The sequence below is a fragment of the Petaurus breviceps genome, unplaced genomic scaffold, assembly GCF_028583685.1.
Source record: "Petaurus breviceps papuanus isolate PSGF00001 unplaced genomic scaffold, PetGlider_PUasm1.0 90823, whole genome shotgun sequence".
In the NCBI taxonomy this organism is placed as follows: domain Eukaryota; kingdom Metazoa; phylum Chordata; class Mammalia; order Diprotodontia; family Petauridae; genus Petaurus; species Petaurus breviceps.
Window position 1 is genome coordinate 9,507,750 of NW_027187352.1, and position 23,201 is coordinate 9,530,950.

Consider the following 23,201-nt stretch of genomic DNA (forward strand, 5'->3'; position numbering starts at 1 on the left):
TAGCCAGGTGTAGCCCTTGAGGAAAATCTTGATTAATACCACTCCCTTGATGTAATATGTAATATAGTTAACACTAGTTATTCTTTAAGCTAGATAGACCCTGATTCTTGGGCTATAATTTCTGCTACTTCTGACAAGTCAAGGTAAAAGTGTTTTCCATACCTTGCTAATCGCTGTTGTAGTAAATGGAAACGTTCCTCTCTCAGGCTTCCTCCAAAGAGTTCTCCAATTCTAGGCACTAAAAGATCAACAGCAGCAACCTGAGAATGGGAAGAAAGCCACCAATGATATCAAAATATAATTATGAATTGTTGTTAACCTGCAAAACTGTGGGCCTGCTTGATTACTTACAGTGAATGTAGTCACTCTTTCTATGAACCTACCACCTTGGACAAGCAAGAAGTACTTCAATTTCAAGGCATTTTAAAATGTGTTATAGGGACAGGAGGACATTCTGAAACTGATTTTAAAAGCACTTTCAAAGTTAATGAAAGATAATGTGCAACAAAGAGTAAATCCAGAGTCCATAAAACAATGATCTGACACCATGTTTTTTGTTTTCATAAAAGTCACAGAATGTGGGAGCTTGAAGAAAACTTAGAAATCAGATAGACCAATGCTCTCATTTTATAGATGAATTAAGTGAAGCCCAAAGAGGTCAAGTGATTTGCCAAAGGTAAGGAAGCTAGTAACAGAACTAGGAAAAATTAGGGCAGTGAAGAGAAAAAGCACAAGATGTATAGTTAGAGCATGTGGAACTGAATTTCAGATCTCATATTTGCTATATAAAGAGGTTTGTGCAAATGACAACTTTTTTTTTTTTAAAGCAATCTGGGTTAAGTAACTTGCTCAAGGTTACACGGCTAGTTATTTCTGGGTGTGGTGCTAAGTATCCGAGCCTGGATTTAATCCCCAGGTCAACCGGACACTGGAGTCTGTGCTCTTACTTGCTGAGCCACCTGGCCGCCCCTAAGCAATTGGGGTTAAGTAACTTGCTCAAGGTTACACGGCCAGGTGTTTCTGGGTGGGCGCTAAGTGTCTGAGCCTGGATTCGATCCCCAGGTCATCCCGACACTGGAGCCGGTGCTCTTACTAACTGTGCTACCTGGCCGCCCCAAATGACAACTTTTCAGTGCTTCAGTTTCCTTATCTGTATAATGAGGACTTAAGAGAGGACATCTCCTTCCAGCTCTAAATCTGTGATCCTATGATATGAAGGCCATTGCTTTTCTGCAGTGTTCATCCCCACCGACAGCCACTGTGTTTTGTAGAACAGAAGTGTTACAATGACAGAAATGAAATGTCTTTTGGCTGTATGGACTGAAGATTGCAATTTAAAAAAAAGATACCCCATTCCTCCTAGCAGAGCAGTCATTCAGACAAAAGCTTCAAGTTTATTTAAGGCAGTTAACCTCTCCCCCCCCCCCCCACTAGAAATATAGTGGATAATGAAGAAACTTTTGCTGCCAGACATGCTTGTTTTGATCATTAAAAAAATTGAGTTCAATTGCCATGATGTTAAAATTACTAGAAAGGCAGTCAGTGCAGATGAGGACATGGCAGTTAAATATCCTGATATTTTGAAGAAAACAGCTGAAGAAGGTAGTTACATTGATCAACAAATTTTCAATATGGATAGATCAGACTTATTTGGAAGAGGATGCCTTTCAGAACTTAAATTTCTAAGGAAGGAAAAAGGTACTTTTTATGGAAGAGAAGATGTGGAAAAAATGTGCTCATTGAATGGGAAATGACTGAATAAACTGTGATACATGAATGTAAAGGAGTAAGGTAGATAATGAATGAAAAATTCAGCTAAACATGGGAAAACTTACATGAACTGGTATGGATTGAAAAAAGCAAAACATAATACAAAAACAGGTATAAAACGAAAATGAAATAACACTAAAAGACAGCCACACTATCAGTAATTTTCATGACTGCTCTTGTATCCAAAGGACACATTATGAAACATACCTCCTCTTGGAAGAGAGGGGGTGAGGGGGTGGAGTGGGAAGGGGGAAATCTTGTAGGGACAGAATGTTGTGTACATTCTAAGACATGTTTACTGTATTCGTTGTTTTTGTTTACTTATTTGTTATAAGAGTTCAGTGCTAAGGAGGGTGGAAGAATATACTCATAAAAGACTGTGATGTGGAATAATTAAGCAAATTCAAAGCTTGAACAATAAAAACATATCAGATGATAGGAACAAAGTTTAGGAGTTTATTAATCCTATTACTGGATGAATTGTTAAATGGATCCTCAAATAAATGAATGAATGAATAATAAATATCTCAAAACTTAAATGGATCTGTGATCTTTTCTATGTGGTCAGTCCTTCAATGATGTAAACTGTAACCTAATTTTAATGTTTATGATGTATTACATATATACATTATGCATGGTCCTCTGGGTAACCCTAAATTTTAATTTTTCAGAGATTTTAGTATTCCAAGATTCACCGTAACAGAAGGTTATAAAGAGTAACACCAGAATATTGAAATTCAGGGAAAAATGTGAATCATTAAAAGAAATCTGTAATTTCCCAAAGGCAATTCAATATAGTCTCTTTTTCCTCCTGATCAATTATGGACTGAAGTTATTCTTCAACTGCTGTATGCCCAATAAATATATACTAGTGAAGAGCTAAAAGTTGTCCATCTACCTACATAGGATAATCTGGACAACAGACATCTACTTCAGAGGTCAATAACTTCCTGCTTTGGCTAAATCCTTTTGTACAAGCCTGCAAGCCAAGAATAGGTCTGTTTAAATAGAGTGCTGCTCTAGAAGAGCAAAAGAGCTGGATTTGGTTGTAGTTTGTTGAACTCCAGATGTACTTGCCTTTTCCTATATAGATAGTTAAGTCAAGCTCTTTGGAATGATTACAGATCCCATTTAGGAGTCTTTGAGGTATTCTGAGGCTTGATAAGATCAGCACATCATCTACATACAGGAGCACTTAGAGGATCTCACCATCCATCTGGAATCCTTCTCTAAGTTGTATTCGGTATTTGATCCTATTTATGCGCATCTGATATTAATAATTACTAACCAAGGTTCTCTTTGCTTTTATGTCTTTTAAAGGAATCTTGTATAATTTTGACATATTTGGGAGATAAGGCACCTGAAGCAGGCATTACAGAGTCCTTAGGAGCTTGGTTAAACATAGAAGATGCCCAGGTCATCCACTGTATCCTAAGCCATCTTGACTTTGTCTTGCCACTGGACAACAATGACTCCAGAAGAGAGAGTGAGTCTGATGACTTAGCACAACCCCACCTCAGCTAACTCCAATTTCTGTGCGAATCAAAAGACACCATCCATACCATTTACCACTTTTACCTACCTCAAAGTCCTGTGGCAACAGGCAAGTAATGAAGTAGCATCTACAGATACATGGGAGCTAAAGTCACAACCCTGCACGTAGGCAGCCCAGGCCATGGGGTTGTTTTTTCACTGGACTGAAGCAACATAAGATTTGGCAGCCTCGTGATTGTCTGATCAGACTTTTTGAAGGACCACAGAGCTCACCTCCTGGTGTGAGGCTAGAAAAGGTGCCCTAAAAATTGTCTGTTTCACTCAGCCCTGATCTGCTTATAAGGGCATGTGGGGATCCTACCTTGAGGTCAAAACACACACAAAAAATGTAGAAAAATTTTTGCACAGATGATTCCCCTCATCATTGTTATAAGGAATGTGCACATGCTTATGGACAACAAGAAATGCAGTAGTTCTTTAAGACAAAACAGCTCTTGTTGCAAGAGAACTCAGCAGGTATACAAAAGCACCCCTGAGTGAAACAAGGCTAGCAAATGAAGGCCAGCTTACTGATGTCGGAACTGGACATGTGTTTTTCTGGCATGACCTCAGTGAAGGAGAGGGCTGTGAAGCTGGTGAAGTTTTTTTCAATCAAAACTAAACTAGTCAACATGTTTATGTGCCTTCCAAAAAGGAGTGAATGACAAGCTTAAGACAATGCAATTGTCATTTGCTGGAAAACGCCACACCACCATCATCAGTGCCTATGTTTCCGCCATGATGAATCCTGATGTGGTCAAAGAAAAAATTTATGAAGACCCAGAGACCCTCATCATCAATGTGCCAAAAAAGGACAAGCTTATAATTCTGGGTGACTTGGGGGTGGCTAGGTGGCGCAGTGAATAGATCATCAGCCATGGAGTCAGGAGGACCTGAGTTCAAATCTGGCCTCAGATGCTTAACACAAAAACTAGCCATGTGACTTTGGCAAATCGCCTAACCCCAATTGTCCTCCAAAAAATAATAAAAAAAAAAATTCTGGGTGACTTTAATGCAAGTATAGGCACAGACTACCAGATATGGCAGGGAGTTCTTGAGAGGAATAAAGTTGGAAACAGCAACAGTCACTTACTACTGATGACTTTTGTGCATCTCATGACCTTCTCATCACCAACACTATCTTCCGTTTTCCTGAATGCAATAAAGCTTCATGGATGCACCCTCACCATAAACATTGGCATTTAACAGATTATGGCATTGTAAGGAGAAATGACAAACAGGATGTGGGAGTGATAAAGGCAATGTATGATTGCAGAGTGCTGGACTGATCACAGACTTATCCTTTGCAAGTTACATATTTGCATTCAACAAAAGTGGCAGCCCCTAGGCAAGATGACTCCAGAAATACTTAATGATTAGAGCTCTTCTCCAAGTGGGAACATTTCATTGCTAATTTGGTGGGAAAGCTGAGTCAACACATGGTTAGCAAAAGTAGAGCAGAAAAGGAGTGGGCTTTCAGCCAATATTGCATTTACTCATCTGGGCCCAAACACTTACAAATGTCATAACTGGTTTGACAAAAATTATGGAGAAATTCAGAAGCTGTTAAAGGAAAAAATGAGAACTCCATAGGGTTTACCAGTTGGAGAGTGCATTTGTCTCTAAGAACACAGCATTTTACTCCATCAAGAGTAAAGTGCAAGTGAAGCTTAGAGAGATGGCTCAGTAAGAAGGTAGATGAAATTCAGTTTCATGCTGATAGTAACAATTCAAAGTGCTTTTATGATATCCTGAAAGCTGTTTATGGGCCAAAGACCTATGGTGAATCTCAACTACTCAGTGCTAATGAAGCTCTACTGATTAGTGATAAGGACATGAGCCTAGAGAGATGGACCAAACACTTCCATAGCGTTCTCAACAGACTGTCATGAATCAATGCTAAAGCCACTAACCAAATACCTCAGGTTGAAATAAATTCCTCAATAAGAGATTTTGAATGCCATTAGGTTCTTCTTATGGGTCAAAGAGCCTGGTGATGATTTTATTCTAGCTAAGATTTACAAAGTAGGGGGTCTACTGCTCATACAAGAGCTTACAGAAATTTTCCAGTTAATATGGCAAGAGGAAGATGGGAGGAGTGTCTCTTTTTCAGTTATTACTGGCAAGATTCTTGTTAGAATCCTCCTTAATGGGCTAATCCTTTACCTGGAAGATGGTCATCTACCTGAGAACCAGTATGGATGGTGTTTGCTACCTGACAACTTCAACAGAAATGCCAGGAGCAGAACAGAGGTCTGTACCAATGTCTGTCAATCTTACCAAGGCCTGTGATACTGTCAGTTGTGAGGGCTTATGGAAGACCACAGCAAAATATGATTGTCCAGAGAAGTTCATCAGTATTGTACATCAATTTCATGATGGCATGCTTGCCCAGGTTCTGGATAATGGACAATGCTCTTGTGTTTTACTAGCCACCAAGAGAATAAAGCAAGGTTATATATTTTCTCCAAGGCTTTTTAGCGTGATGTTTTTGGCAGTGTTGTCAGATGCCTTCAATGTGGATGAAAACAGAATGAAGGTCAGCCACTACACTGACAATACATTATTTATTCTGAAAAGGTTACAAGCCAAGACTAAAGTGGAAGGAGAATTGGTGCATGATTTTTTGTTCACAGATGACTGTGCACTCAATGCAACCTTTGAGACTGAGAAGCAGCAAAGTTTGGACTGATTCTCTGCTGCTTGTGCTAATTTTGGTTTAACAATTAAGGAAACACATGTTCTCTACCAGCAAGCACCAGACCATCCATATGTAGAACCATTGGTTACAGTGAATTATGGAATTCTGAATGCAGTAGATAAGCTTACTTGCCTTGGCAGTATACTTTCTAGGGATGCACACATAGTTGATGAGATTGAGGTATGCATTGGCAGAGCTAGCTCAGTGTTTGGGAGGCCCCAAAGGGAAGTGTGGGTCTATAGAGCCTTACTGTTGTATGCCTGTGAAACCAGGATAGTATACTAGTGCCATACCAGGAAAATGAATTGTTTCTGTTTGAATTGTCCTTGAAAGATTCTGAAGATCACTTGGCAAAATAAGGTATCAGACACTGAGGTCCTTTCTTGAGCTAACCTGCCAAGGATTCCAATTCTCCTTCAGAGAGCATAATTCCAATGCGCCAGCCACACTGTTTGAATCTCAAATGTACATCTGTCTAAAAGACTTTTACAAATAACTCACATAAGGCAAGCACTCGCATGGTGGTCAGAAGAAGTGACACAAGGATACTCTCAAAGTCTCTCTGAAGAACTTTGGAATCTATTGTGTGATATGGGAGACACTGGCAAAGGAATGCCCAGCATGGCAAGTCTGCATCAAAGAAGGCACTATGCTCTATTAAGTGAAACAGAATTGTAGTAGCACAAAGGAAATATGAAATGCAAAAATTTAGACATCTCTGCTCCAAATGTTCACATGACTATTTGTGCCTGACCTGCGGTAAGAGCCTTCCAAGCTCACATTAGCCTCATCAGCCAGAGTTGGACACACTCTACCTTGACTCCAACATAGTGATACCATTTTGGTCCTCTTTGACAGCAAAGGACAACAACCAACCATTCCAACTCAGCTGTGATGGCTGAGTCCCACTGTGGTAGTTCCACTGTGCTTGATGGTGAAAAGAGTCTGTTATACAACACTTCTGAATGTTGTCTTCCTTCTAGTGTTATCCTTAAATGCCTCCAGGAGGACTATGCTTAATTGGGTCTCTTATCACCTTCCTTTAAAGTGTTTTTTTTTTAACCCTCCATTGTTTTTCCCCTACTTTATGAGATCATACATTTTATAATGTTCCACTCCATCTCTCCATGAAATTTTACAAATGATATTTAAAACTAATGTTGCCTTTAGTTGTCATATCACTGTGTGATGAGCACAGCTGAACCTCATTATTTACATATCCTATATTTGTGAATTTGCCTACTCACAAATTTATCTGAAAATCAACACTTTAGTCACCTTTACAGTAATGCATGGAAATATACACAGGAGGAAAAATTTGAGTTGCCCAACACACATTTCCAATTGAGGTTGAACAAGGTGATGCTCTGTCTTCTTGTTTCAGCTCTCCTACTAAAAAGAATTATTCTTTTTGCAGTCTATTTAGCGTCATGTTTTTCACATTTTTGTGGGTTTTTTTGTTGATAATATCACTGTTTAAAATAGCTCCCCAAGAGTAGTGCTGAAGGGCTGTCTAGAGTTCCTTAGCAAAACAAGGCTGTGATGTGTCTTATGGAGAAAATACATATGTTAGATAAGCTTTGTTCAGGCATGAGTTATAGTGTTGTTGGTCATGATTCAATGTTAATTAAAAATATGGAACATCAAAAAAAAAGGAAGAGGAAATTTGCTGATCTGTACATGAAACTACTGCAGAAGGTGCTAAAGTAAACGCTGTGACCAGAGGCTCAGAGAAACCTGACCTGGTATTTTCCCTAGGAATAATTGGTATTCACCAATTCAGTGTTTGTGGCAACTTTATAAGACATAAGTATCACAAATGATGAGTATCATTTGATAAGACAATTTCCCCCCCTCCCCCTTGGGTTCTCCCTGTTATGGCAACTGATTCATGCCAGTACAAAAAAACCATAATTTTGGTTCTCAAAAAAAAAAAAGAGATATGAGAAAATGCTCCCATCCTACACCCTTGCAGAGGTGAAGGTCTAAAACTGTTGAACACTATACATTTTTTAAAATTTACATCAGTTATATTGATTTTTTCTCTTGTTCTTTTTTGTCATTAAAAAAAAATACTACTTGTTATATGGGATGGCTCTCTGGGAAGGGGAGGGGAATGGAAACTGGTGGAAACCACGGTGATGTTAAAAACAACTCAAAAGATTAGTAAAAATGTTTTAAAAAGGTGATTGATAATGAGTGAGGGCAAGAGAAAAGTAAAAGATGACACTAGGGTTTTAGCTGAAAAGGGGGACAGAAGAGGAAAAGAAGATACCCACAGGGAAGATACTTCCCCATGAAGGGAAAATCCAATGAATCAGGAGTTAAACCTGAAGAAGAATAAAAACATAACTGGCCTGGCCACTTTGCTTAAAATGGAGATTCTGAGAGGAAAAAGAGTAAGAAGCCACAGGGGAAAAAGGATTCTTAATATAAGAAGTCTAAGATTGGAATGAACATCTAGGATGAGGAGGGATGGTAGAGAAAATTCTAAGAGTCAGGAGTGAAGGTGAGAGATGACTGAAAGTAGAAGAGTTTAAAGAGGATGAAGCAGAAGAGCAAAGCTGGCTAATCAGTTAAAACCATTACTTAAATACTGAAATTGTTCCCCTTAGAAATACTTTAGAATGATATATACTTCTAGTTCAAGGTTTACTAAACCTGAAAGTCCTAAGTATCTACTGCATTTTTACAAATCCTGTGAAGATTCAAGATGAATAAGAGGGGTTGGGACAATAAATAAATACTTCTATAATCCCACTGTGATTTCGTCTCTCATACAAAAGAATACTTAGAGATGAGAGGCACAGCAAGGGCTACAGACTGCATGACTACCAACATCCTGAAAAATATTCCATAAAATAAAGCTTTGGTGGGGCTATGGGTCCGATGTCCATACTGATGCATCTGTTTCCAGTTTAGGTACGTGACTTACTAACATTTGTCTTTAAATTCTCTTCCTGCTGGGATAGATTAGTCATAATTGTAAGGAAAGAATACAGTTTGACTGTGACCCTTTCCTGATAATACTGCACTTTTACAGGCAGGAATAGAGACCATCCAGGATGGTTAGTGTAATTTTCTAGACAAGCTGGTAAATGCTCAAATGAATCTAAACAGATCCTTAAAAATAAACAGCTCCCCCCAAAAAACAAATGCACTTGCTCAAATCTGACATAGGAGGAACTGGCTGGAGATGTCCCCATGCTTGCATTCTGGCAAAAGGAGGAGAGTGTTTGCTGGCACCTCTTCATTTACTTTTAAATGACTGCTATCTTGGCTGGAGCCACACAGCTGCAATGGCATGTTAGCTAGAAATAGCTTGCTTTGGTATCCAAGCAGAACAACGCCAATCTCTATTTATGATACCCTCCCCCCTCTAACTCCTACTCATGAAGTTCTAGTCAACTGCCTGAAAATAAAGTGCAGGCCTCAAGCCATGGAAACACATAGAGTGCAAGTCAAGAGTAAAGCCTGAAGCATGTATCTTTTTCTGTGCTGGCTTCAAAGACAAAGGGGAAAAAAGGATTCCTGCCAAGCCTCTTGACCCCATACCAGCTGCTTTGGTACTCTTGATTATAGATGAAAAATAAAAAAATAAACTCCTTACCCATCTTCTTCCCTGCAGGCTGTCACCAGTCACATCACCCTCTTAGTAAAAGAGGAAAAAAGCTTTACTTTCCACAAACCATAGTTAATAGACTGCTGCATATACCAGACATGGGATAATGGGATTATAGACTAAGATGATAAGTGTGAATGAAACAAGGGATGAACCCAAAAAGTATTTCAGAGAAAGAAAGAATCAACAGGACTGATGATAGATATATTTGAGGAGATGAAAGGGAGAGGAACAGATAAATCTAGATTTCAAACTTGAATGACAAGAAGAGTCATAGTGTCATCAGTAAAAAAAACAAATTTCCTGTTTTAAGCCTTTGATTTTTTACTGTAACTGTAACTTGAATCTTCTTAACTAGAGATCTCTTAGAGTAGAACCAACCAGTCATAGGGGAAGGATGGGTGTGGGAGAAGACATGGGGTGATGGGAAAACAAACCCATTCTAGCAACTATAAGCCTCTCAGAACCTTTGCTTATTTCTACATGGAGAAGGCAGTGATCCCAGTGTCCTGGACGAAATTCAATACTATTAACTGGTCAGTTTCCAGTTTAGCTTACTCTCAAATCTGGCTCACAACCCAGATGAATCCACATTAAATGATCACCTTCATGTATGTCACACTTCTTCACTTTTTATTCTCTTCAGTTAAAAAAATAACATAGGCTCCCTATTTTCTACTGCATCACACAATGCCACAGTCTTAAAACTAGAATGGAAAACAATGATCTCTGTCCAAGTCTTAAATCTCTCATTTTACATATGAGGAAAAAAAAGGTTTAGAATGAACTCCTCAATCAATCAGTAAGCATTTATAAGAGCCTATATAAGCCATTGTGCCAGTGAAGGTAATACAAAGACAATAATCAAACAGCCCTTGCTGTTTGTAATCAAGTTGATTACATTATATTTGGGAAGCCTATTAGCATATAATAGAAGTTTATACAAAATGAATAAGATGCAATTTGAGAGGAAGCATTTGAAGTTAGAAGGATCAGGAAAAAGTAGCCCCTGAACTATGTTTTGAAGAAAACCAGAAATTACAAGTGGCAGAGAAGAGGAGGGACTATGCTCCAGGCCACAGATGAATTTGTGCAAAGATATGCAGAAAGGTGGAAAATTGTATATGACCAAAAGAAGACGAGATTGTACAGACTAAAGAGCGCCTGACAGGTAATAATTTTATGTTAAGGCTGAAAAAAGAGGCTGGACCCATATCGTAGAGGGTTTTAAATGACAAAAAGGAGTTTGCATTTGATCCCAGAGGCTACAGAGAATCATTGGAGTTTATTGAGTCAGGGGATAAAATCATCATAAATGCTTTAAGAAAATTTCTTTGATAGTTATGTGGAGGATGGATTGGAAGAGCAAGAGAGTTGAATAAAAGAGACCAATTGGGAGTTTACTGAAATAATCTAGGTGAAAGGTTCTGAACTACGATGGTTTCTCTGCTAGTAAAGATAAAGGGATGGATGTCAGACATACTGCAAAGGGAGAATCAACAACACATGACAATTGACTGGTTATGTGGGACGAGGGGGAGTGAGGAGTTGAGGATTATTCCAGGGCTGTAAAACTTAATGACTTGAAGAAGGGTGGTACACCTGACAGAAAAAGCAAAGTTTGGAGGCAGAATGAATTTTGGGGAGCACTAATGAGTTCTGTTTTGGATCTGCTGAGTTTGAGATGCTTTGGAATATCCAGTTGGACCTGTTTAACAGGCAGCTGGTTGCCCATGGTAGTTGATGAGTTCAGCCTGCATATAAGACACCCTGTATTTTACTCATTCAACCTTTTCTCCAACTACCTATCTGAAGAATATGCAGCACTTGATTTTGCCTAGTTTTTGTATTAGCCACTGAACCTGCTATGTTCATTCTCATCTTTGCAACTAATGTTGCCTAAAATACTTTCTTCTCCCCTATCTCCCCTAATTTCTTTATCCCAATCCAAATTTCACCTAGATTTCAAGCTCCAGTTCCCATTCCATTTCTTCCATGACACCCTCTCCAACTACTAAGGCCCACAGTGATTCTTCTCTAGTATAACTTTCTTATAGGAAATAATTTCATTCAATAAGCATTTATTAATGTAAACCAATTATGTGTCAGGCATTGTATCAATTTCTGTACCAATAAAGTTCTCTGTTGAATCTATGTATGTCTTGCTTCCCTGATGAGACTGTAAAAGTCTTGGGGGCAGGGGCTGTTTCTTTTGGACATCCTTGGTTCCTGTGCTAAGCACATAGTAATTATTCAAAGAGTAAATGACTAAGAACCTTCTAATTCCCTCTCTCAAAGCATTTTTCCTATATTCTCCCAATTTCAGTAGATCACAAAATTTTCAGCCAGAAGAAATGTTAGGGACCTGATGTGCTATGGAAGAAAGAACATTGGATCTAGGAGTCAGAGAAGCTGGATTCTAATCCTAGTTCTTCCATTTTCTGTGTGACTAGGAAAAGACTTGCTCTGCTGGCCCCCAGTTTCCTCATCTGTAGACTGAAGAAGACTGACTACATATTTTTAAATTCTATGATCACATGATTGTATAGCACCCCCTAGTCCTTTTATAGATGAGGAAACAGGGACAGTGAATGCAAATTACTTTCCCAAGGTCACATAAGTAGTAAAGAGTAGGCCTGGGAATCAGGTGTTTTGTTTCAAGGCTAGGATTCATTCCTCTGCTATTTTTAACTGCAAAGAAATCTCTTTCTTCCTTATTTCCTGCTACTTTTCACCATCTCCTTGTTTTCCTTCTCTCCCAATATTGTACCCTGCATTAGCTTACTCAACACTGCATACTTACTCCATCAAGAGACTTATGAGATTTTTATGCCTACTTTTGACTCAACTGCCTTAATTAAGTATGAAGAAAAGGAAGAGAAAGAGACTAGAGGCAGTGAGACCTAAGCAGTTAATAATACAAAGGTGCTGCCTCTCTGTTCCTAGCATATCCCCCCAGGTTTTGTGAAACTGAATTGATACATCTTATTTGGCAGAGCCTAGAAGGACAAAGTTGCTCACCCTCTTTGCTGACATTAATTTTCTAGATGGCTACTGCGCCTAAGAGAGGGAAAAATGGTGATTTCTCTGCCTCCATTATTATTCCTAATTATCTAAAGCTATTATTGTTTTAGCGCTGATATAATGGAAACGAATGGGATAGCCAACCATTCCCAAGGTAACTCACCTAGCTACCCAGGTCAAAAGTCCATTATCTGGCTGATCTGTTAATCAATAAATCAATACTTACTGACCGTTTTCTATGTTCTTAAAGCTTTCCTGACCCTTTTCCTGCTGCTCTGATTTCTAGGGTTGTCATGACAACAGATAACAAAAGTCCATATCAGGCCCAAGAGAACCACTTAATCACACATGGTTGCAAATGAATGTCATGTATCACTTAACCTCCCAGGGTAGGTCTGGAGGAAAATGATATACATTTAGCTTAAATTCATCTGAGTGAAATATTCAACTTGACTAAATACCTAATGTATGCAAGGCCCTATGCTTAGCGATGGGAATATAAACATAGATACAACATAGATTCTACTCAGGGAGCTCAGAAGCTAATGTGATGTGATGTGTGTGTATGCGTGTGTAGATACAGATATAAAAATGAACTGTGATATAAGGAAAAATGTGCTAAGCACAAAGAAAGGTCAAGTCAAAAGGATGGGAAATTTTAAGTTAGAGACCACTTTCATCTTAGCATGGAGATGAATGAATTATAGGTTTTATGGAGGAAGTGGTACCTGAGTTAGGAATTGAAGGAAGGAACTTCAAAAGAAAGTTGGGGGTTGATACAGGGAATCCATTTTAGGCATGGGGGATGGCATGAGCAATAGAAAATCTAGATGGGGAGCAATATGTGATAATGAAAACTAGAAAAGCAAGAATGATCTTTTTCCACAGTGGGATTCAAGAGCCACTCGTGTTATATTTGGTATTTCTCATATTACTCTTGTGCCATATACAACTGAGCAGAGCCTTGGGATATAGAGAAGGATATTATCCTTAAGAGACAACTCTATGACTATAAAAGCAGGTCAGATGCTATAAAATATATTTTTGAAATTTGTAATCACATATTCAGTGAGTGAAGATTATTCAGAATAAGACAGATGGGATATTTACCAGGATGCTTCCCTCTCCCTTCCCTAGGGAGGCCACCTGTGAAATGCACCTGTCTTAAATTTTTTTTTACACTGAACCACTCCCATTACAGAAACTCCTTCAGCCTCACCCATGAACCTGTCAAACATAGTTATGCAAATGGAAACAACACACAATTTAGCCACTTGGCCCTAAGCCTACTCATTCAGTGTTGAAAGAGGCAGAGGATTCAGTAGCTTTCAACCATACACTTTACAGAAGTGGAACTTAAGGAACTACAGAATTCAAATAAACCTTGGCAGCCAGTGGAGTGAGACTATAGTTTGGGACTAATGTAACTGGTTTAAATAAATTTGATTTGCATGATTCAAACTCTGAGATACTATGTACTAAGAGAGCCACATGAACTGAACAAGTATAAGTACACTGAAATCTCACTAATGACTGGGGTTCATGCCATGAGTCCAACTTCTCAGTGGATTCTAAGTGGTCTTCTTGTATTTATAAAAGATAGTTTTCTCTTTATTGTCATTCAAAACTTCTAATGAACTGAATGTTATAGGGGGTCATGATATGCAATAACTCCATTTATATGTAAATATTTTATTAAATTTAATCATTCAAAAATTCCCTTTTCAGTCTCTTCTAGACAATTTCTTTCCCTTATCAAGTATTTTAAAAGGATCATAATTTTTCATACTCAGAACTTTGCTATATTTTTTTCAAGATATAAAAGAAAGTAGAGTTGGGGGCAGAGTAAAAGCACAAACTTGGTGTCAGCTCTGCCTCCAAGCACTTCCAATACCTGTAAAAAATTGACTCTAAACAAATTTTAAAGCTATAGAACCCACAAAGAGACACAGAGAAACAAATCTCCTGCTGAAGACAGCCTGGCAGGCTGACCGGAAGGGTCTATCACAGCATGCTAGGAGCCAAGCACAGTTCCCTATGAGCCAGGTTCTGGCCCCAGGGTGACCCAGACAGGCCAGAGCAGATTTCAGGAGAGTGAATCACCAACAGCTGTGGTGGTTTCCAGACTTTTCAACCCATAAATGCCAAAGACAAAGTAAAAGGTCAGTAGGGAACTCTGTGAGAAACAGGGGGATGGAAGAGCAAGGTCTGGGCCCTGTCCCCAGGGTGAGAGGTGGTGGAGGCCCAATGGCTGCAGCTGCAGCAGCACAGCTACTTTCAGAGCCCCTGGCCTGCAGATCACAGGGGGACCAAGCAACCATTCAGAGAGTAATTGCTCTTGCTTTAACCTGCTTGGATCTGGGTTGCAGTCTTGGGTGGTAGTCCTGGTATGTGTGGTCAGTGAGCCAGAGCTTGTGGGGGCTGCAGAGAGGGCTCCCAACTAATAGTTCCAGCAGCTACAAAAACCCCAGCAATTTGGGACAAAGTTCTCTCCATTCTGGAAGCAGAGTTCTACCATGGCAAAGAGCTCAAAAGTCAAGTAATTGGCTGGCATTATGAACAAGCAGAGGAAGCACAATCAGACCATGCGATCCTTTTTTGGGGACAAAAAGGATCAAAGCATGGAACTGGAGGAGGACGATGAAGTCAGAACTCGTGCATCAAAAGCTTCCAAGAAAAATATGAACTGATTACAGGTCATGGAAAAGCACAAGAAGGATTTTGAAAATCAAGTTAAGAGAAGTGGAGGAAGAACTGGGAAGAGAAATGAGAATGAAGCAAGAAAATAATGAAAAGCAAGTCAACAGCCTCCTAAAGGAGACCCAAAAAAATTCTGAAGAAAATAACACCTTAAAAAGTAGACTAACTCAAATGGCAAAAGAGGCCTTTAAGCCAATGAGGAGAAAAATGCCTTAAAAAAGTTGAATTTGCCAGATGGAAAAAGAATTTCAAAAACTCACTTATGAGAATAATTCCTTCAAAATTAGATTGGAGCAAATGGAAGCTAATGACTTTATGAGAAATCAAGATAATATAAAACAGATCCAAACAAATGAAAAAATAGAAGGCAATGTGAGATATCTCATTGGGAAAACCAGTGACCTGGAAAATAGATCCAGGAGAGAGAATTTAAAAATTATTAGACTACCTGAAAGCCATGATCAAAAAAAGGGCCTAGCCATCTTTCAAGAAATTATCAAGCAAAATTTCCCTGATATTCTAAAACCAGAGGGCAAAATAGAAATTGAAAGAATTCACTGATCACCTCTTGAAAAAGATCCCAAAAAGAACACTCCTAGGAATATTATAGCCAAATTCCAGAATTCCCAGATCAAGGAGAAAATACTGCAAGCAGTAAGGAAGAAACAATTTGAGTACTGCAGAAACACAATCAGGATAAGCTTTCAAATACTTGACTTTCAAATACAAGACCTAGCAGCTTCTACATTAAGGGATCAAAAGGCTTGGGATATGATACTATGGAGGTCAAAGGAGCTAGGATTAAAACCAAGAGTCACCTACCCAGCAAAACTGAGTATAATGCTTCAGGGGAAAATATGGTCATTCAATGAAATAGAGGATTCTCAAGCATTCTTGGCGAAAAAACCAGAGCTGAACAGAAAATCTGACTTTTTTTTTTTAAGATTTTTCTTTTTTGCTTTTTTTGGAGGGAGGAAGGTAGGGCAATTGGGGTTAAGTGACTTGCCAAAGGCCACACAGCTAGTTAAGTGTCTGAGGCCAGATTTGAACTCATGTCCTCCTGACTCCAGGGCTGGTGCTCTATTCACTGTGCTACCTAGCTGTCCTCAAAAATTTGACTTTCAAATACAAGAAGCAAGAGAAGCATGAGAAGGTAAACAAGAAAAAGAAACCATGAGGAACTTATTAAAGTTGAACTATTTACATTCCTACATGGAAAAACGATAATTGTAACTCATGAGACTTTTCTCAATATGAGGATAGTTGAAGGAATATATATGTGTATATATATATATATATGTATACATACATATATGTATGTATAGGAGGGTGTATGTGTGTATAAATATATATGTGTGTACATGTATACATAGACAGAAGGCACAGGATGAGTTGAATATGAAGGGATGATATCTAAAAAATCAAATTAAGAGATGAGAGAGGAATATATTGGCAGAAGGAGAGAAGGAGAGATAGATGAGGGTAAATTATCTCATATAAAAGAGGCAAGAGAACATTGTTACAATGGAGGGGAAGAGCAGGAAGGTGAAAGGGAATGGGTCAACTTTATTCTCACTGAATTTGGCTTAAGGAAGGAATAACATACACATTCAATTGGGTATCTTACCCTACAGGAAAGCAGGGGGGAAGGGGATAAGAGGGGGGATGATAAAAGGGAGGGCAGAAGAGAGGGTAGTTAGAAACACATAGTTTTGAAAAGGGACAAGGTCAAAGTAGAAAACAGAATAAGTGGGGGTGGGATAGGATGGAGGGAAATACAGTTAAGTCTTTCACAATATAACTACTATGGAAATGTTTTACATAACTACACATGTAGAACCTATATTGAATTGCTTGTCTTCCCAGTGGGGGTGAGTGAGGATGGAAGAAGGGAAAGACTCTGGAACGCAAAGTTTCAAAAACAAATGTTAAAAAAAAATTGTGTTGTTTTTTTTTTTACATGCAACTGGGAAATAAGACATACAGGTACTGGGGTATAGAAATCCATCTTGCCCTACTAGAAAGTTGGGGGGGATGGGGGAAGATATAAGAAAAAACAGACTGGGGGAAGGAGTATCAGTAGGCTTGCTATTTTGGGGTGGGGGTAGGGGAAAGATGGGGAGAAAATTTGTAACTCAAAATCTTGTGGAAATGAATGTTGAAAACTAAAAATAAATAAATAATTTGGGAAGGGGGAAAAAAAACTAAAAAAAAAATAATGTATAGTCCCTGCCTTGGAAAAGTTTAAAGCTTTTTTAAGGGAGACTAGATCTATCAATTGATATATCTATGTATAGATATGTATGTATACATGTGTATTTATATGTATACACACACACAAGTGAAACCTTGGCGTATATCTGAGAGTATGTAAGCAAGTTCTAGAAAGTTTGATATAAATTCTGAGAGCTGTAGAATTCAGACAGAAAGAAAGACCATTTTGGGCTAGGTTACTCAAGGAAAGGTGGAGTGACTGTAGGTAAGTCAATTAACCTCTATTTGCCTAAGTTTCCTTCCCTGTAAATGGAGATGATAATAATACCATCTTGTGAGGATCAAATGAGATAATATTTGTGAAGCATTTAGTACAGTTCCTGGAACATAGTTAAGTGCTATATAAATATCAGATACTATTATTATTATTATGGCTTATTAAAGCTCTCTAAACCAGTATATGACATGAAGTCAAATCTCAATTATTTAGGATTTTATCAGTGCTCAATAAGGACTCCTTCCAGTTGCCAATATCTGGTTATACTTGACTATTCATCAGCAAATTTACTACAGTGAAGTTATACAAAGAAGGTAAAACAAACCTATTTTGTTGTTCATTAGTTCTGAATAAGATTCCATGAATGATAATGGGATGGGGTGGGAGGAGAGGAAGTAAAACTAAAAGTGAAAATGAAAGTTGGAATTACTATAGTTTTCATTTATCACAGTAGGATATATATAAACAGAAAGATCACCTATATCTGATAAAAAAAGAGACAGAAATAGTGAGTGAGAGTGTGTGTGTGTGTGTGAGAGAGAGAGAGAGAGAGAGAGAGAGAGAGAGAGAGAGAGAGAGAGAGAGAGAGAGAGAGAGAGAGAGAGAGAGAGAGAATATATGTGTGTGTTGGGAGGGAGATTGATTGAGAGCTCTTGATGAACAGAAGAATAATTTATCATTATTTATGTAAGTAAAAAACAAATTATAACTGGATATAGAAAGAACACTGGACATATAGTCAAGAAGATCTTAATTCAGACACTGGCTTTGCTACTTACCGTGCAAATCTGGACAACTCATTTAACTTCCCTAGGCCTCAAGTGTCCACATCAGTAAAAAAAAAAAAAAAAAGGAAGTGGAATAGACAGGCTATCACTGTCCATCCTTCTTCCTAGTCAGCCTAAATCTTTAACTAGAACTTAACAAAGGACATGCCTTTGTATTATACATACATATGTATACATAATATATAGTGTATGTGTAATAATATATACTATATTTTATATTTAACAATATGTTTCATCACAGAATAATATATATGCATATATGTATATGTATTTGTGTATATATATATGTATATATATATATCATCTTCACAGAATCTTTTAATTTCAGAATTGGAAAAGCTTTCTGGACCAGGGTTTGGCAAACTATGACCCAAGGGCCAGATCACAAATTAAGAATGATTTTTTTTTGCATTTTTATATAATTGTATTTATAAAAACAGGTGGTGGACAAGATTTGGCTCAACAGTGGTAAGTAGTTTGCTAACCTTTGATGTAGAGAAGAGGTGTCAAAACTCGGCCTGCAAAACTCATGTCTATAGCCAAAATCAGACTAAAATATAATTGGGAAATGTATTACAAAATAAATGAAAATATAATACAACATGGATAATTTGTGCTAATAGTAAATTTGTGATTTTCTAAGTCAACATGCTGCTAGCAGGAATACATTTCTATCTGAACACCACTACTCTAGTACAACCTACACCTGAAAAAAATAATCATCAACGTGAGTTGGAAGTTTACTTTCTCATTCTGTTTGGGAGAAATTTTATTCATGGATCTTAAATAAGGGGTGGCCAACAAGATTTAGTTGATATGCTTTCCACAGGCTAGATGAGATTAATTCAAAGATAAGAACCTAGTGAACCTCAACTTCCTCATTTAGAAAATGAAGGATGAATGAATTCTCTTTCAGGTCCCTCCCAATTGTGACACTCTATGTTCCAGGGCTTTTTCCTGGACTGATACCCTATGTTTGTAGTCAGATCCCAGGTGAAAGGGAGGTGAAACTTTGTCTGTACTATGTCTTATCTTACCGTATGCTGAGGTTCATCTTCATTATCCCGCATGTAGAAAGGTTTGAGATCAAAAGGATAGTCAGTAACAAATACTGGAATACTGCCACAGTACTCCACCAAGTACTTTTCGTGTTCAGTTTGCAGATCAACACCCCACTGTAATGAATGAGAAAAAAGTGACAGTGAAAAAGAGGAGGGCTTCCTTAAAACAAAAGGGCAGTATGTATCTTTCTAAACATAGAAGTAATTTGAAAAGAAACTACAATGCTAGCATCAGTGTGCTGAAGAATATATTTTTTAGAATGGTTGCCAGTCCATTTTAGTGCTTACATGCCAGGTCATACTTCTATTCCTCTTTGGAGGATTTTACCTAACAATTAGAAAGATTTTCTTGATGTAAAAAAAAATCTTTAATTTTTACATCCTATTACTCTGGTGGTCCTACTCACTTCTTGATTCCCTTTCCTTTTTAGTGCTTTCATACTTTTTTGTTTTTGTTTTTTTGCTTTTTGGAGGGCAATGGGGGTTAAGTGACTTGCCCAAGGCCATATGGCTAGTTTTTGTGTTAAGTGTCTACGACCAGATTTGAACTTAGGTCCTGCTGACTCCAGGGCGGGTGCTCTATTCACTGCGCCACCTAGCTGCCCCTGCTTTCCTACTTTTAAACCTGACAAATCCTTTCACAACTTTCTATTCACTTTATTCATAATTATTTCTTTAATCCTACTACTTCACTAACTTTATTTTTCCATCTTAAAAGCTAGGTGTGGCTCTCAATGAAAGTAAATATACCTACATTTTTTTTTTTAAAAGTCACTAAGAGAGATTACTTTAAACTCCTTGAGGGCAGGGAGTGTCTTTTTATTAATTGTACCCCTACAGCTTAGCACAGGGCCTGGCACACAGTAGACACCTGATAAATGTTCATTGGATTGGCTTGTCATTTGAAGAGGACAGAAGACTAACCAGTCAGCAAGCATTTACTAGGTACCGACTATGAGCTAAGGATACAAAGAACGGCAAAAGCAGGCCCTGCTTCTGCAGACCTTCCAACAACACATTCAAGGAGCTGAAAAGCTGGGTTGGGATGGAGTGGGAGATGACAAGCCGGTGGCGGGGCCCTTCTGGGAAGGGCACTCTGATGCCCCCTGCTCCAGTAAGAGGCAGAGAAGGGCCCGGGGCAGGGGAGGTGTTAGTTTTGGAATTAATGTCATTCTGTAGGATGATGCGTTCCTGGAGAAAATTATGATGTCCAGGAGAATAGCCAGGTGGAAAATGATGAAGTGACAGCTTTGGGAAGACTGAGTAGAATTAGCTTTTCATTAACATGGAAATAATTACTCACCTTGGGGGTGAAGGTGAAGTTCTGGGATGCCTTCTTTAAAATATCTATGGCTTCTGTATAGGAAATTCTGGGGGAAAAGAGTGGAAACTGAGAAATGCCAAGAAGATGTGCCATCATTAACTATTCTATCTTATATAAAAAGCCCATTTTTAGTTTTTCTGTCATGGATTGGTTGGTTATAAATTGCGATTAAGTAGAATCTCAGTGTTGGAGAAGACCATAGAAGCAATTTAATAAAATCTCCTAACCTATACCTAAATCCCTACTGCAACATCCTTCTGTCTCTACTTGTTTTATTTTATATGTGATCTTTATATTCAGATCATACATATTTTTTGAGTAAAGGGTATGATGTGTTGATCTAAACCTAATTTCTATCTGCCTGCTTTCCAAGCAATTCTTTTCAGCTGGGGAGCTCTTCCCCAAGTAATTTCTATTCTTGGTTTTATTAAACATTGAAGTACTCAGTTCAGTTGTTTCTGACTCTTCCTTTTCTGTTGATCTACTTTTCTGCTTTCTAACCAATATCAAATAATTGTAATATCTACTTATTTATAGTGTCACTGAAGTCTGAAAATGCTATTGCCCCCTTCCTACTTTTTGTCATTATTTCCCTTGATACTCTTTCAGACCTTATGTTCCTTCACATGGATTCTGTTATTATTATTTTTTCTAGCTCTACAAAGTGTTCACTTGGTGGCTTGGTTCCCTTGGTAGTCTGATTTAATCTACAGCACTAAAGCTGAAGATTAATTTAGGAAGTATTATAATTTTAAATTCCATTGGCCCAGTAGAACCATTGAGTACTATGTCTCCAATTATTTACTTAATTAAAAAAATTTCTTTAAAGAGTTTTGAAATTGTATTTATATGTCTAGTTCAGTAACACATCCTCATGGCCTCGAGGCCACACATGGACCTAGAAAGGCAAGTTTTATGGAACAAATCCTTTTATTAAAGGTATTTGTTCTATGAAATTTGGATTCAGTCAAAGGGTCACACTTGAGGACCTAGAGGGCCATATGTGGCCTTGAGGCCACAAGTTCCCCATCCCTGATCTAGATGATCATTAAGATGAGACAGCAATGGTAAATAATGAATAAAGAACAGAACCATTTTTGGGTACAAAAATGTATCTGCCAATCAATCAGAGAAAGGAAATGAATTTTACTATAAATTTCTGGGGTAGGGTAAAGAAAAGTAAGGATTAAAAAAAAGTAGGGATAAAGAGAGAAGTTTAGATCAAGGTGCACTAATTTAAGATAAACTTGCTACATGTACTACAGGGGACAGACATTTTATTTGTCAATTAAAATTTTCTTGATCAAGCCAAATTTTGACCAAAAGAAAGTTTTTATTAGCTCAAATTGTGCTTTTAATTTGAACAATAATTGGATTCCATTGATTAGAGAATGGCTAAACAAGGTGTGAAAGCAGGAAAATAATGACAACCTTATAAATGAAAAGCACGACTCAAAACAACTAAAACTATCCTGAAATTATAATACCATGTTTGACCTCAAAGAGAAAGCATATCCCTTTTTTCTTTTCAGAGATGGAAAATTATATGTATGGAACACTGCAAATAATGTTAAACTCGTTTGATGTGGTTAGTTTTTCTGAATTTTTTCCTCTTTTTTATTTTTTTTATTATAAGGGATGGTTCTCTGGGAGGGAGAAGAGGAAGGGCTATATTGGGAAAGTAGGTGAGGTAAAACTAAATACATTAATACAAATTTCTTTAAACAAAAAAGATAAAAAATAAAGATTAAAAATAACTCAGTACATTAGGTAACTTGTTATTAATATCAAATTGATCAAAATTAACTGATGTTCAGGTAAGTCAATTCTTAAAGGCTGTTAACAAAAGTGAAAGTTCTGGCAAGTCTTACCAAATTGGAAAGTAATTCAGAGTAATAGCTTGGTATCAGAATATTTTAACCAGGGACCAGGATGGTCAAGTTCTGAGAGGTTCGTCACCAGACAGTTAGCCATTAGGTAATAAATTTCTTTGGACATAGCAACTCATAAATCATCAGCCATGGCATAGAAAAGCTGCTATCTCCATTGGTGGAAAGAGTGTACATAACTTGGGGGCAGTTAGGTGGCGCAAGTGAGTAGAGCACCGGCCCTGGAGTCAGGAGGACCTGAGTTCGGATCTGGCCTCAGACACTTAACACACACACACACACACACACACACACACAC

General features: G+C 38.0%; 1 protein-coding gene across 5 annotated transcripts in view; it reads right to left on the bottom strand.

The window, feature by feature from the left end:
* Positions 1–23,201, bottom strand: part of NARS2 (asparaginyl-tRNA synthetase 2, mitochondrial) — a 174,731-nt gene that overhangs the window by 25,638 nt on the left and 125,892 nt on the right. For all 5 annotated transcript variants that reach the window (XM_069070945.1, XM_069070944.1, XM_069070943.1 and 2 more), the window contains 3 exons: positions 20,994–21,060; positions 19,667–19,804; positions 163–260 (listed from right to left, as the gene is read on the bottom strand). In XM_069070945.1, the coding sequence (XP_068927046.1) occupies positions 163–260; positions 19,667–19,804; positions 20,994–21,060 (303 nt within the window). The remainder of the gene's footprint in view (positions 1–162; positions 261–19,666; positions 19,805–20,993; positions 21,061–23,201) is intronic.